At 36.2% G+C, this 14,186-nt stretch overlaps 2 protein-coding genes across 5 annotated transcripts in view; one reads left to right on the top strand and one right to left on the bottom strand.

Annotated features, from left to right (window-relative positions):
• The window catches only part of LOC125242691, a 346,473-nt gene that overhangs the window by 296,324 nt on the left and 35,963 nt on the right, over positions 1 to 14,186 (top strand). The window lies entirely within an intron of this gene.
• LOC125242690 overlaps positions 1 to 14,186 on the bottom strand; it is a 48,977-nt gene that overhangs the window by 6,549 nt on the left and 28,242 nt on the right. The window contains exon 1 of one of the 3 annotated variants that reach the window (XM_048151561.1): positions 3,962 to 4,116. The exons of the other annotated variants lie outside the window; for them this stretch is intronic. Within the exon in view, the coding sequence (XP_048007518.1) occupies positions 3,962 to 4,077 (116 nt within the window). The 5' untranslated portion in view covers positions 4,078 to 4,116. Of the gene's footprint in view, positions 1 to 3,961; positions 4,117 to 14,186 lie in introns of those variants that run through there. 3 annotated transcript variants of the gene reach the window in all.

The raw sequence follows: 14,186 nt of genomic DNA, 5'->3' as shown, positions 1-14,186 counted from the left end.
TTGGGGGAGGATTAGGGAGCGCGAGCGAAAAGGGGCGCCAAAATGAGAATTCTGCACCCTATCCGCTGCGGAAGGTATATAAAATAATTTCAATTTTAATCTTAGTACTTACTTTAATTTATTCGACTTTTGTGTAAGTTTGTATATTTGATTACAGTGCGCAAAAGTGACGGTCAAAACATCAAACTACTGAAATCAATTTTTTCTACTCCCGTACGGTTATTCGTGACTTACAAGGTCGTGCATAGTACTTTAAACCCCTACATAAAAGATGTCAGGACAAGTCTATCTAGTCTATACCCTGAAAACATTTAGTAGCAGTAGCACGATATATAGCTATTACAGTTCAGTAAATACATTGCTACCAACTTAACAAACCAATCACTTCATCATAGAAAATTAAAATATTGTATGAAATAGGTGCATTGTTGCCAACCTTAGAATGTCAGATAAAGCCTGGCATTCGCAGAGTCGAGACTCGTTCGTTTTCTGCTGCGAGTGCTGCGATCATTGGCGACGCGTCGAATCGCATTCAAATGTATGAGAACTCGATTCAACTCGACTCGATTCGTCTTAGTGGCCAGGCTTCAAAGAACCATGTACCATAGACAGTTTTATTTTCATGTTTGCACTCAAATTGCATATTCGAAATGGTAGGTGTTCCACTAGATAACTAAGATGACTGAAAGTAGGTATTTATTGAATTTATAATTTTCTTTCAAAGTAAGTGCTTGGTCGTAGAAAAAGTATTGTATGCAACGGTGTTTAACTGAGTCAAAAAATGCTCGTGGCGTCTTTATTAACAATTTTCGGCTCCGCCTCAAATAGGCTAGTTTCCTACTAGTCAAATCAGCTCCTTTTTAACAACCGTCAAAACGATTTGCTAATATGGAATTACTATGAAATACTGAGGAGTGACGTCACGGTCAATTCATTTACTTTTTATCTTTCTCTGCGACTTATTAAATATAAATTATGTTTAAACAAAACCACTGTCCAAATTTTTCTACTAATTATGTGGTGCTTTATTTCGTGCACTGCATAAAATATTTTATTTTAAGTATAGGAAACTAGCCTATTGTTACCCACGCCACTCGCCTTTTTTGACCTCTTTTAACCACCAGTTGCATAAAATACTATTTTTTGCTACGCCTGTTACAACTTACAATGTATATTTTTGGATTAAAAATAATATATTATTTTACAAATTAAGAAAACTATTTAGTAAATTTAATAATGATGCTAAACATGAAACAACTTGCACACATAATGTTGGTTCGCCGAATATTCGTGATGGCGTCTCTTTCATTTCCCACATTCGGTTTAGTTTGCGCCACACTTTTGGTTGATTCACAGATAGATGGCGTTAACATTAATTATTCACAAAACAAAATTCATACTGTCAAAACTGAGTTTCAAACGTTTTACTCCTGTGTTGAGAGATGGCAGACTACATATTTTACTTTGACAGTCTTTCTCTGTTTGATTTTCTTAGTATGCATCTAATGTACCTACTTTATAAATGAGACTGTGGCCGTGCTCACGCGATTCGAACATCAATTATTAATGGTCACATGACTTTTTAAAGCAACATTTCATATGATTTGATATTTTCATTAGCTTTAAATGATATGGTATTAGTCGTTAGTATAATATAGTAGTCAAAATTTAGATTTTATCATACGAATATTAAAAACAGAAGAATTCGTTTATTATAAATATTTAAGCAGGACAATCAGGTAGATACATAGTTATAATGGCTTCCTGCGGTTTGCATGTTCTGCAGTGTTACTGCTGCAGTCATCATCCTCCTTGCGATTTGACAACCTCCCAAGATTTGACGTAGGCACTAGTTTTACGAAAGCCATGCCATCTGACCTTCCAAACCCGAGGCTGCGGCATACATCAAAATGTATGCTCTTTGATAGGCTTTTGCAGTCCAGGGATATGCCATCACTTTTGCGTTATTACTAACAGGGAGTATTCCTACCTATATCAAGAATAACACTGCCAAATCTAAATTGATTTAAAGTCTAGTACGACAGCTTTCACGACTCGCAACTTTAGACATTATTCAGTGAAAGTGATTCGTTACCCAACTCTTGCGGAACTAATGAGATATAAACATTATCACATTATCACGATTTCGAAGGTGTGTCCCAAGCAAGATAAATAATAAGAGGGGTTATTCTGACACTGTGGCTCGCGTGGACGGTGCGCAGGTCGCGCGACCGTCGCCTTCGTGTCGCATCGCGTCGCGTGTCCGTCATCATTCATCATGCAGTCATGGACGCGCGACATCGCCCACCTAACCTAAGATACTTCCATAGAGATCGAAGGTTTGCATCGTCGCGTCGCGTCGCGTAGTGATAGACAGGAGTGAGCTTGGAACCATGCGCCTAACACCTATTACCGATATAAAAACAAATTAGTTGAGTATGTCGTCCATGTTGATTATATTATCATGAAAAGAATATCTGATATGATAAATTAAATATTATTATACTCATAAATTGCATGCATTTACTCACAATTCAACTGATTCAAGTAACTACGAAAATGAACATGTATAAATTAACGTAACTTTTGACACTGACATATGCGGTCCATTCTCTCCCTGGTCGATTATATTATCATGAAAAGAATATCTGATATGATAAATCAAATATTATTATACTCATAAATTGCATGCATTTACTCACAATTCAACTGATTCAAGTAACTACGAAAATGAACATGTATAAATTAACGTAACTTTTGACACTGACATATGCGGTCCATTCTCTCCCTGGTCGACACAGGGGCCCGTTTCTCGAAAGGTACAAGCCTTGTATTACAAGTGTGCGAACTGTCAAATCGTATGGGTTGTCATGGAAACACACTTGTAATACAAGGCTTGTACCTTTCGAGAAACGGGCCCCTGGTTAAAGAATTTAGCCCGACGTTTCGACCGGGTTGCAGTCAATTACAATAATTACTAAAAAAATACTGTTACTATAAGCACTCCGTACTTACCGTATGGCTCTAGTCCGCCTCGAATTCTCTCTGGCTTTCTTCAAAATATTCAATTGATTTCTTCTCTTCCATCTTTTTTTATTAAATTTGTTTCCCATTGTGGATAACTCAACATCTCACAATAATGGCACTTGGCGGCGCGGAGCTGCAGCGAAACAGTACAGTGAGCTGCAAAATTGCATGGTGATATTATGAATTAATACTTTGATAAATTCACCATGCAAGTTTTCAGTTCACTTTTATTACGGTCAGCCAAGAAAGTGGTTTACCACTTTTCGACTCTATTTTGATTTTTAATACAGTTGCCCTCGCACGCTAAACAGCCAAAAAGTGCCCATTTTTGGCTGTTTAGCGTGCGAGAAGTTGGTTTTTACGCACTCGTATTTTTCGGAAACCATAATTATTATTAACTAACGAAGGGGAAAGCCTAGACTTTGTGGAGAATAGGAGAAACAGTTTAAAAATCACTTATTCCCGTTGGATTGGGAAATAAATCAATATTTTGAAAATGTCAAGCGTACCTATACGTCATAAATAACATTCAGTATTATTCTTATTATTATTATTCATAAACCTATGAACTTCCGTGAAGTATTCATGTTATACTAGGGGTTTATATTATTTTTAGAGGTAACTTTGCAAATTTTGTATCTAAGAAAACAATCATTTTTACAGTTGTCTAAAGTATACGGCATAAGGTTTATAGAGTAAATTTCTATACATAATTATAACGTTTATAGAAAATGCAGAGCTTTATTTAAATGTTTGACAGACCATAAACTATACGCACTTCGCGTTCTAGTTTTTAAATGGCAAAGTTGACCTTGATGTCCATTTTTGAGAAAATAGGTACTATTATACTGTCAGGCTGGCCACATTTTATTGCAGTAAATGTCACAGACAATCACATCACAATTCACATTAAACTGATTTTTAAAAAACTAACGTTATCCTTTTCTTTTCTTCGATTATTTTCTTTTTTCTTTGTTGTGAATTTTCTTGGTTTATTTTTTTTCTTGCTCTCAAGGACTTTTTTTTACGTCTCAATGCTCTATTTCCCATTATTATGACACGTGACCACGCGAAACACACTGACACAGGTTCGTCGTCTACAAGCGATGCCGCGCGACTGAAAACAGTGCGTTCGCAAGTTGTGACGTCACTCGTGTCAGTTGTGTCGTTTGCGGATTAGGTAGTACATATTTAAATATTATAAATTATTTTAGTGGCGATACCGGGACAAACTTTAACGAAATTGTCTAGGCAATCTTATTCGCTATATATTTACGTAAAAAACGAAGCAATAAAGTGTTTGTTGTAGCCTTAAAATTGTTTTTTTTTTTTAAATATCTAGTGAAGTTGATAAAATCGCTGTCAATAAATAGAAATTGTCAACAATGTAAACAAACCATTATATAAAATATCAATATTTTTGCACAATTTTATTATTTTAAAGGTTGAGGATCATAATGTGAGATGAATTGATTAAATAACACGGCGACTTTACAATCATGTTGTTTTAATCGATTACATATTGATCAGACCCTTAATTTAACCTACCTATAGTTTTTTTTCAGAAACTTCAAACATAACACATACAAAATAATATATTTCATAGTACAAAGTTATCCAAATGTAAATATAACTATGAATCAACTGTACTTGTTGTATTGATTCACGTTCTAAATCTGACCCTCGTCCTGGATTGAACTCACTCTATTACTCAGTGGTTAAAATCGGTGTGAGACATAATACTCATCCAAGTCGCCTGAATCACACATTTCCTCAGATTTCCGTTATGTCTACAACACACTGGAGGACTGCTTAAGGTGCCTTGCACACTTGCACAACTGTGGTGAATCACAATCAGAAGCTTGTCTTAATACTTAGTTTCACGTAACCGATTAATTTTTAACCCCCGACGCAAAAACGACGGGGTGTTATAAGTTTGACGTGTCTGTCTGTCTGTCTGTCAGTTTGTTTGTCTGTCTGTGTGTGTGTCTGTCTGTGGCATCGTAGTTCCCGAACGGATGAACCGATTTAGATTTAGTTTTTTTGTCTGAATGCTGAGTTAGTCGGGAGTGTTCTTAGTAATGTTTCATGAAAACCGGTCCACTATGTCGGCGGTTTTTTCAAAATTTTAATTTTGTGGTTAGGTACTACTTATAACTTTTAGCGCCAGAATATGTAACTGGCTGGCAGTTACAGTATCCTATAGTTTATGAACTAAATCAATACTGAGGTGCCCAAGAGTATTTTGTTTTTGATAACAAATCTCCTGCGAGACAATGACTATCTGACATACTTATTTACTCAATATGTTACATTGGGTCACTTGTATGTAAGTATATTTATTTTCATGTATATAAGTCGACGATTGTTTGAACGTCATGACGCAAGTTGAAAATGTTCATATTCTTTGATGATACTTTTGCATGTTAAATTATATCTTGTTATTTAATGCATGTTAATTATAAGATGTAGGTAATGTTTTGAAAAGAAGTTGCCCGCCGAGTTTCTTGCCGGTCCCATAGTGAATACTTCCCGATTCGCCGGATTCCTGTTTTGCCGGATTCTTGTTTTGTCGGATTCTTATTTCGCCACGTTTTTTTAATTAAGAAATACTATAGAAATATCGCGGCTTTACCTATCTATTAAATAAAATGCAGACACTTTGTTACATTAATAAAAAATATCTGGGCGACCGAGCTTCGCTCGGTTCTATTTTATTATATCATGTCTTTAGATAAAAAAAAAACCGACCAAGAGCGTGTCGGGCAACGCTCAGTGTAGGTTTCCTTTACCTGGGTGATTTTATTGTATATTAATATTTCCGACGAAACAAGAATCTGACTAAACAAGAATCCGACGAAACAAGAATCCGGCAAAACAGGAATCCGGCGAATCGGGAAGTATTCCCCATAGTGGATACCCCCCTCCCAACTGAGGGGGGACTGAAGTCTTCTCGAGGCTGAGGCGTAGGGTTAGAGCCGGCGTAGCTTTATTTGACGTTCATATGCGCATTGTAATATGCCTACTAGAAAAATAAATATTTCATTTTCATTTTCATTTTCAATGCTCTTCAATGCGCAGCCAAATAATTATGTGCCTTGATCCATTTAAATATCATATTTCATGTGCCGCCAAAGTATGATCTTTTTAATCACAAACTTATACTACCTACTCTAAATGTTATCTCTATACTTCTACAGGCATTACGAAACCGAGGTCTTCACATCGCAAACTGGTACAAAATCGTGCTTACTTTCGCGCCAGTGTGAAGTGCACTTAAAATATTGCAACACATTTCCAGCAAAAGAGATCGAAATATCGACGCGACGGTCTGACACCGATTACTCACATATGAGTTAATGTATACCACTACCACTTTCCCTGTAACAATGGTAGAAAGTGACTTTTGTCGCATAAATTATCGCTTCGAAATCGAGAAGGATATTATCTACAAAGTAATAATTCACTATGAGCATAAAACGACTACTTTAACAACTGAATAGTGATGATCTAACAGTATAAGTAGGTACGTACAGTTGTTCCTTATGGCAGTAATAACTATTCAGTGGGGTAGGTAGTGCTAATACAGACATTAGTTAAAAATGTCAGCTTTTATACTTTAAATATTTGAGTTAATTTTGAACCAAGACTTCGAGTTTTTATGTTATTTTAAGGAGGAAATAATCACGGTGTATTACTGTAAAGTTACATATCAAAACCACTTCCGAATATCCGTAGAGGTTACAACATTTCCACGTGACAGCATTTACACAAAAAAACGACGTAATCCATAGCAATATCCAATCTGTATTGACACACATCATATACATCAGTCACTTTGAACGATACGGGTTGTCAGGAAACAGATAAATCATGGCATGAACGTCAGACGTGTGACTGTGAGGAACACTGATCATGTAACACGAGCATAATATGCGCATATTTCAGACAATATTTTGAGATTAAATATAAATATTTGGCGAAGTGTCACACATTTTTAGATTATAAAATAATATATAGTTTCATATCAGGTTGATTTCAAATTAGAGCTCCCAAATAAGAAGCACTGATGCTTCAACTGATCTTACTTAAACTATTCCTTAAGATAAAAAGTTGCTCTAACTGAAACAAGTAATAGGTAGTACTTTTTGTTTCTTTTTATATACGTAAAGAGCACAATTTTATAGGTAAATATTTTCAATTTCACATTATGTTGACTTTTTTCCATAGCGGTCTAAAATTAAAAAGGTCCATATTTCAATACATACGTTCCCGTTCTGCGAATGGTCACCAGTCACCGCTGACCGTTTCTGCTAAGTGCCAAAACGACCCACTTTTGACCAGAGTATATACAACCTTAACGGGACGCGGCTTACTCGTAATTACTTCATGGAAGCGTGGGTGGCCTGGTTTATTAAAAGCACGGGCAGTTTCGTGACCAAATTTTTGTTTGGGTTTCGATGTAAGGAACTTTACATTCAGGGGACCGATTTTTGAGTCTCGAACGTATGAATTCGCCGTTCGAAAGTCTGTGGAAAACGACGTAAACGTAAGTGCGTTTTCACATTATCCGATCCGATATCGGATGTCGGACCGATATCCCATACATTACAGGCGCCATCTTGGATTTTTTCCATTGAAATCCTTCCGACATCCGATATCGGATCGGATAATGTGAAAACGGCCTAATGCTACGACTTTCGAACGGTGAATTCATGCGTTCGAGATTCGGTCCCCGGATCGTATTCCAAAATCAAATTATCGACGCACGGAAAAACGACCGACACAATTCAGGACCCTGAATTGTTTGTAGACAGACAGTTTAGAGCTCTTATAAGTTATAAGGCATATTTAAACGTTGACATAAGTAAAAATAAGAGTTTGTCTTGTTTGGAATAGAGTGAAATCCGTTTGACGGGCGTATTTTTGAGCCTTACAAATTGGACAAAATTTTCATCGGGGTTTACTATGATACACCAACACCTTTGTCACGAATTTAGGGCCACAAGAAAATTTAATAAGAGAGAGAATTGTAAGAGTAAGACCTATCACAGTGATTTAGCACTTTTATTTTCTTCTGGGTACCTAATCAATTTCGTCAAATGGTAGTTTTTGCAACTTTAAGAGTGATGAGCATATAGCATAGACAAAAGAATACTAAAGGCGCCAGTATTGTAACTGGATATTTGAATACGAGTTGGTACAGTCGACTACAAAGATATGTATCAATTTTTTCACCTCATTGCATTGTATTAAGGTGAAAAAGTGTATACATATCTTTGTAGTCGACTGTACTTGACCCGTTGAAGACCTCATTTGAACTGATGAGAACCTGATGGTGATGTGTACTAATTTACAAAGTAATCAACTTTCTGATGACACACCCATACAATTACAAATTGACTAAGCATTGGACCATAACCATGAATTGCCACTAACAAACGTCAGGGTAAAGCATAAAGAATACGTCGTAAACGACAGACGTGACTACAACGACATTACTTTACCACCAGACGTGTCACTCCAGCGTCACGTGTATTATGATTTCGTTCGGCCACTTTGATTGGCTGCGATAATGTGTGTGAAGCAATTTGTTTTGAATGGTTTTAATAAGGCAGAACGGTCCTTCCATTTGTGGGTTTTTTTGTGGGATTTTTTTACCGTCCTTCAAAAATACGTCCTTCAAGGAATTACGATTTACACAGTAAAATGATATTTTGTTGTGTACTCGTATTGTTGGCAATTACTGAGATAAATCGAAATAGGTACAAGCCGTACAAGTGGCGGCACGTAAGTTTAGCGTTGAGTGCTAGCTGCGCATGTGGACGCATACCCTTCGCCCCCTGTAAACCCCTGAGAGACCTGGAGGGCGATTTTTGAATCTCGCATACGGGATTTTGTCACTAAAATACCGGTTGAAAACGGTGACTTGCTTATTATTTTCAGTGACAATTTTCTGAATTCGAACGCGTGAGACTCAAAAATCGGCCCGCTGTTTTTGACTTCTGCGCAATAACGGTCAGCGCTAAACTTACGTGCCGCTACTTGTAACCGCTGCTAAAATATAATAATATGATGATATTTACAACGAGTTTCTAAAAATCGCCGCCAACTTACCTGGTTCCTTACTAAGTTCTGTTATTTTATAGGTAAATACCTATACTAAAGATTAAAAAAAATGCTGTGTCTGTAATTCTTACAAATAATCGAGCAGGTTGCTTAACCGACGATGTGTGGCAGAGCAAGTGCATATTGATATGCTAGTAAGCAAAAATAAGTATGCTCTAATTATTATATCTTATTGTAAAGAAATAATGTCTATCGATGATCAATACGATCATTTACACGAATGACGTTAGTAGTAGGTATATTAACAAGTATACACAGTGCAACCTCGATAACACGAACGAGGCAGAACACTGGTTAACGTGCAATAAATTCATATTATGGGTCTGTTGCACCAAACCGTCCCTTACCGAATTTACCGTTCGCTAACTTTTTTGTAAGGAAATTTCCGTAAACGTCCGCTGCGTGATGTTGAAGTGTCTGCTATCTGTTGTTGATGCAACTGTGGTTGATGCAAAAGTCACAGTTACCCTTCATGGCAAGGGATCGGATCCAGTATTATAGTCAGGGAAGGGAGTCACGTGGTCAAATTCTAGGCACAGCCAAGTATACTTCACTCCCCTGCATCTATATATCATTACTACACAAAGCCAAAAATCACGGTTATCCAGCCCAGAACATTCCAAATTGAAACACCTCTACATTTTGAAGTTATTTATGAATAAACTTCTACGTAAGTAACTCGAAGAAAATAGTGCACCTTTCTAGCACTATACGAATTTTAGGTAATTCGCGTTTTACCTATTTAACTCAAAACTTCCTTTATTTGGTACCCTTGGTGGATTTTTGTAACGTTGTTTGTCATTCGAGGTTTGTTATATCAGTATTAAAAAAAATGACTTGCAATTTTGTGAGAGCTCAATTTTGATGAGGATAGGTTCGAATTACCGAGGTTCCACTCTTGTAATACAATGGAATCATTGCAAACTTGCATTTCTTCCGCTAACAAGGTTACACGTGGAACTCCTTTTTGCAAAATGCGCGAATTTCGTTGCCATACGGAATAATACCTTGAGATGATTTCATTTCATATTACATCATATAATGCTGTCAGGGTCTTCATGGGTGGGCTTGCTGACTATAGGGATACACATTCTTGCATAAATAATTATAATACTTAGGGACAATTTTTGATAGATCGAGCTATCTATGTTATGGGTATCGAGACAAACCTTATTGGTTTAACGATACTGTGTAATTAATTAGAGATTTTTGTTTGTAATTACCTAAAATAAATAAATAATAAATAAATAATGGCCCATTTCAAGAAGTTACGAGTTAAAATTACAAGTGGTATTCGTTGTCTAATCCATACTAATCCATACTTCCATACTATATTATACTATATTACTTATATAAATGGGAAAGTGTGTGTGTCTGTTTGTTTTTCCGTCTTTCACGGCAAAACGGAGCGACGAATTGACATGATTTTTTAAGTGGAGATAGTTGAAGGGATGGAGAGTGACATAGGCTACTTTTTGTCTCTTTCTAACGCGAGCGAAGCCGCAGGCAAAAGCTAGTATGATAATATGTGGAAAAGTAAAATGGGCTACTAATCGCAAAGTAACAATCCAATATCGACGGCGAAGTAACAAGAACTCCTAAGTACAGTCGACTACAGAGATATGTATCCACTTATTGCATTGTAATAAGGTGAAAAAGTTATACATATCTTTGTAATCGACCTGTACTTAGGAGTTTTTGTTACTTCGCCGTCGATATGGAACGATAGATTATGATAGGTAGTTGAAAAAATATAGTGAAACTTAATAATGTGGAAATAAAACAGAAAGGGGTAGTGTTCTAGTCAGGGCCGTCAAAAATAACAATTCCCATAGACAATGCCAACATTTGGACAAGTTGGACCCATGTCTAACTTGACCAACTACTACTAAGATGTAGGTACTAATGGTAGTATGCCTTACTTGCCAAAACTTCAGTAATGGAATTTTTAGCAGGATAAGATTTAAAAAAAACTTTTAGTTATTTTTAGAACCCCTGTCAAATTAAAACATACCTGAAGAATAATCCTTAGGCTTTCGATCTCGTTCCAAACGCAAAAAAAAACTTAAAACTCATATATAAGCAGGTAAAATTCAGACCGAAGCGACGGAAAAATCACTATTCATAGGAATGTAACCTTTTTATAGCTTTTACCAAAGTCTATATTTGTATATCAGCGCAATCAACCGCGAGCACATGGCGCGGTGCGTAACATCCATTTAAATATAGAACGAATAAACATAGTAACAAAGTTAAAATTCCTTTGACCTTAGTCATATAGGTACCAAGCTCCCAACAACCCGTGTAAATCGTACAACCAGCAACAGCTTTAACTGACAATAGACTTTATGCCGTTGTAATAAGGAATACAAAATATACAGTTACTAGCGTAGGTGCGTAGCCCAAACAATGCACAAACGCTTACGTTAATATCGTTATCTCTATCGCTCTTGCGTATTGGCGCGACAAAGCCAGACTGTGTTTCGAACGGCGTCTATCGTCAACGATTGTCATTTCGGCTAGGACGGCTGCTGTTGCCGATGGTATCATCTAAATTTTTTTCGCTATCCCAAGGATCGGGCCAAACCGCTCTGGGGCAATGACCGCGCGTGGAAAGACACCTGACGAGGGGTCGGCAACCGACGGTCTAGTCTAGTCATCTGGGGTCGAAATATTACTCAGTAGATTACATGCCTAAGCCAGTATACTAAGAAATGCCTCGGTTCCTCCTCTGCCAACAATTGATCGTAAAGTTAACCAATTGGAACGGGTTCCAATTATTAGATCGGGATCTATCTACGTGAAATTTACAAAATAAATGTAAAACACATTGAAATAATTGTAAAACATAAATAAAATGCACGTTTCATACCGTATTTATAGCTTAATAGTCAAATTTAAGTTGTGCAAAAAAAAATTGGCTGATTGAAACATCCTTTGCCTGAAGTATTATGCGGATTTAATTAATTTTTAAAACTAAATCCATTACTCCCTTGGAAATAAAATAGTACATTATTCTTCAGTACACGTAGACGCAATGAGACCTTTAAACAGCAAATGTGATGAAAAAGCTTATATTTCGTTCTTTACTAGGTATACTAAATAATATATGTCGTAAATTACTGCCAATATCTAAAAATTGTGCGTGTTACGCTGTCTTTAAATAATCATACAAATGAATGATCTGTAATTTTAACCCCCGACGAAAAAACGACGGGGTGTTATAAGTTTAACGTTTGAAAGTCGGGAGAGTTCTTAGCCATGTTTCATGAAAATCGGTCCACTAAGTCGCGGTCGGGGGTTTTTTCAAAATTTTAATTTGTGGTTCTTTAGTATGTAATAATTACGCCGGGAACTTAGCAGGAAGTTGGAAAAGGCCACTAAAATAATGCATTTATGTAGGTATAACGTATGTATGCTATGTAGGAAGTAGAAATAACAAAGTATCAGGAATTATAGCAGCATATTTATGATGTAACCAATGCCAATTCCACTGACATAACTTGAGGTTAATAATTATATTGTCGATGTAGGTACAAGAGATACCTAAGATAGGCAGGTATATCTTACAAAACATACCTTTTATTGGCGTGCTAGTATTAAACATGATTTTTTAAATAAACTATAACTCATGTACAAAAATAACGTCATATTGATGGTGCTTAGTAATCAAGTTATATTATGCAAAATGTCTCGAAGATTTACGGCATTGTGCATGTGTTAGGTAAATGGTAAAATGAAGTTTTCATAGTAAACGTGTGACGAGTCAAATTACTGTATTGTGAGTTACCTCATGGAACCACATCACTCGCTATTCACGTGCAAGGAAAATAAACAAATTGTTTAGGTAAAGTAATAGCTTTAATAAAAACCACATATTTATTTCTCGTGTGTCAGCACAGTGGCTGACCAACCACTTGTCCGTATAACCGAAAACGTTATAAGATCTCTTTAAAAAAAAAATGCTGCGTGGAGTCCCTCCGCTCGAAAGAAGTGAAACTTCGTAACATAACCATAAAAACATTTTGTCAAGTGACTGTCATGTTTTTGCGTTTAGTCACTTCCATCTTTTTACCGTTTTAAATATTTTACATTGCTAATTGATCAAATTATTGAAAAAAAAATCATAAACTCAAGAGTTTCACTTCTAAAAATTGGCATATGTTTGACATGTTCCTGGCAACAGGCTAGCATTTTTTCAAAATTCGAGTTGGCAACACTGAGCGTTAAATTTTTGACGCTGTCATTAATTGGAAAACGCATCAGAAGTTTCACTTCAAACAATTACTTAAGCTGAGTTTAGACTAGCAAGTTATTGCTGCAAGTTTTGAGATGCAACTATAGGTAAGAGTGAGTGGAAAATATTTGCATATCTTTCTTGCATATACTTCTGTCTCAAAACTTGCAGCAATAGCTTGCTCGTCTAAACACAGCTTTAGGCAGCATCTGTCATAACATATTGTTAGCTAGACACCGATGCTTGGGAGGCGCTAGTGTGGACTGGCCCTAAGTGAAATGCCACAGACATTACTAGATAGTAGTAAAACTTGTTAGTTTTAAATAATAAGGTTACATAAGTAATGAGATCACATTCGCCTTTCGCGCACGTTAGTATCGACAGGTTTGAAAGCTTTGTTTTCCTTTTCTTTGTTTTACAAGCCGATAATAGAAAGCTCGTATTGCTACCGTATATTGTATGATGTAACTTCTGTGCTACCCTTTTTTGTGGTCCTAATATATTTTTACAAATAACTCATCTTGAATTAATGTTGTAAGAGGCAATTTCTTTTTAATATTTATGAAGTAAGTACTTTAAAAAATGCTGTCGAAAAAAGTCTGTCCCATGTCCCTTCAATACATAAAACTGAAAACAATTCAGTTCCATCGTTTCGAAGGAAGTTATGTATTTAGGTAAGTTTATATAAATACAAATAAGACAGGAAGGAAAATAATACACAGTAACTGGAATTCACAGCAGACATTGATAACTTGTATAATGTACCTATATATTTTGCGTACACGGAGTTCCC

This window comes from Leguminivora glycinivorella, chromosome 3 (genome assembly GCF_023078275.1).
Source record: "Leguminivora glycinivorella isolate SPB_JAAS2020 chromosome 3, LegGlyc_1.1, whole genome shotgun sequence".
Lineage (NCBI taxonomy): Eukaryota > Metazoa > Arthropoda > Insecta > Lepidoptera > Tortricidae > Leguminivora > Leguminivora glycinivorella.
Note: the sequence above shows the minus strand (reverse complement) of the source record. Positions and strands in the feature narration are given on the sequence as shown.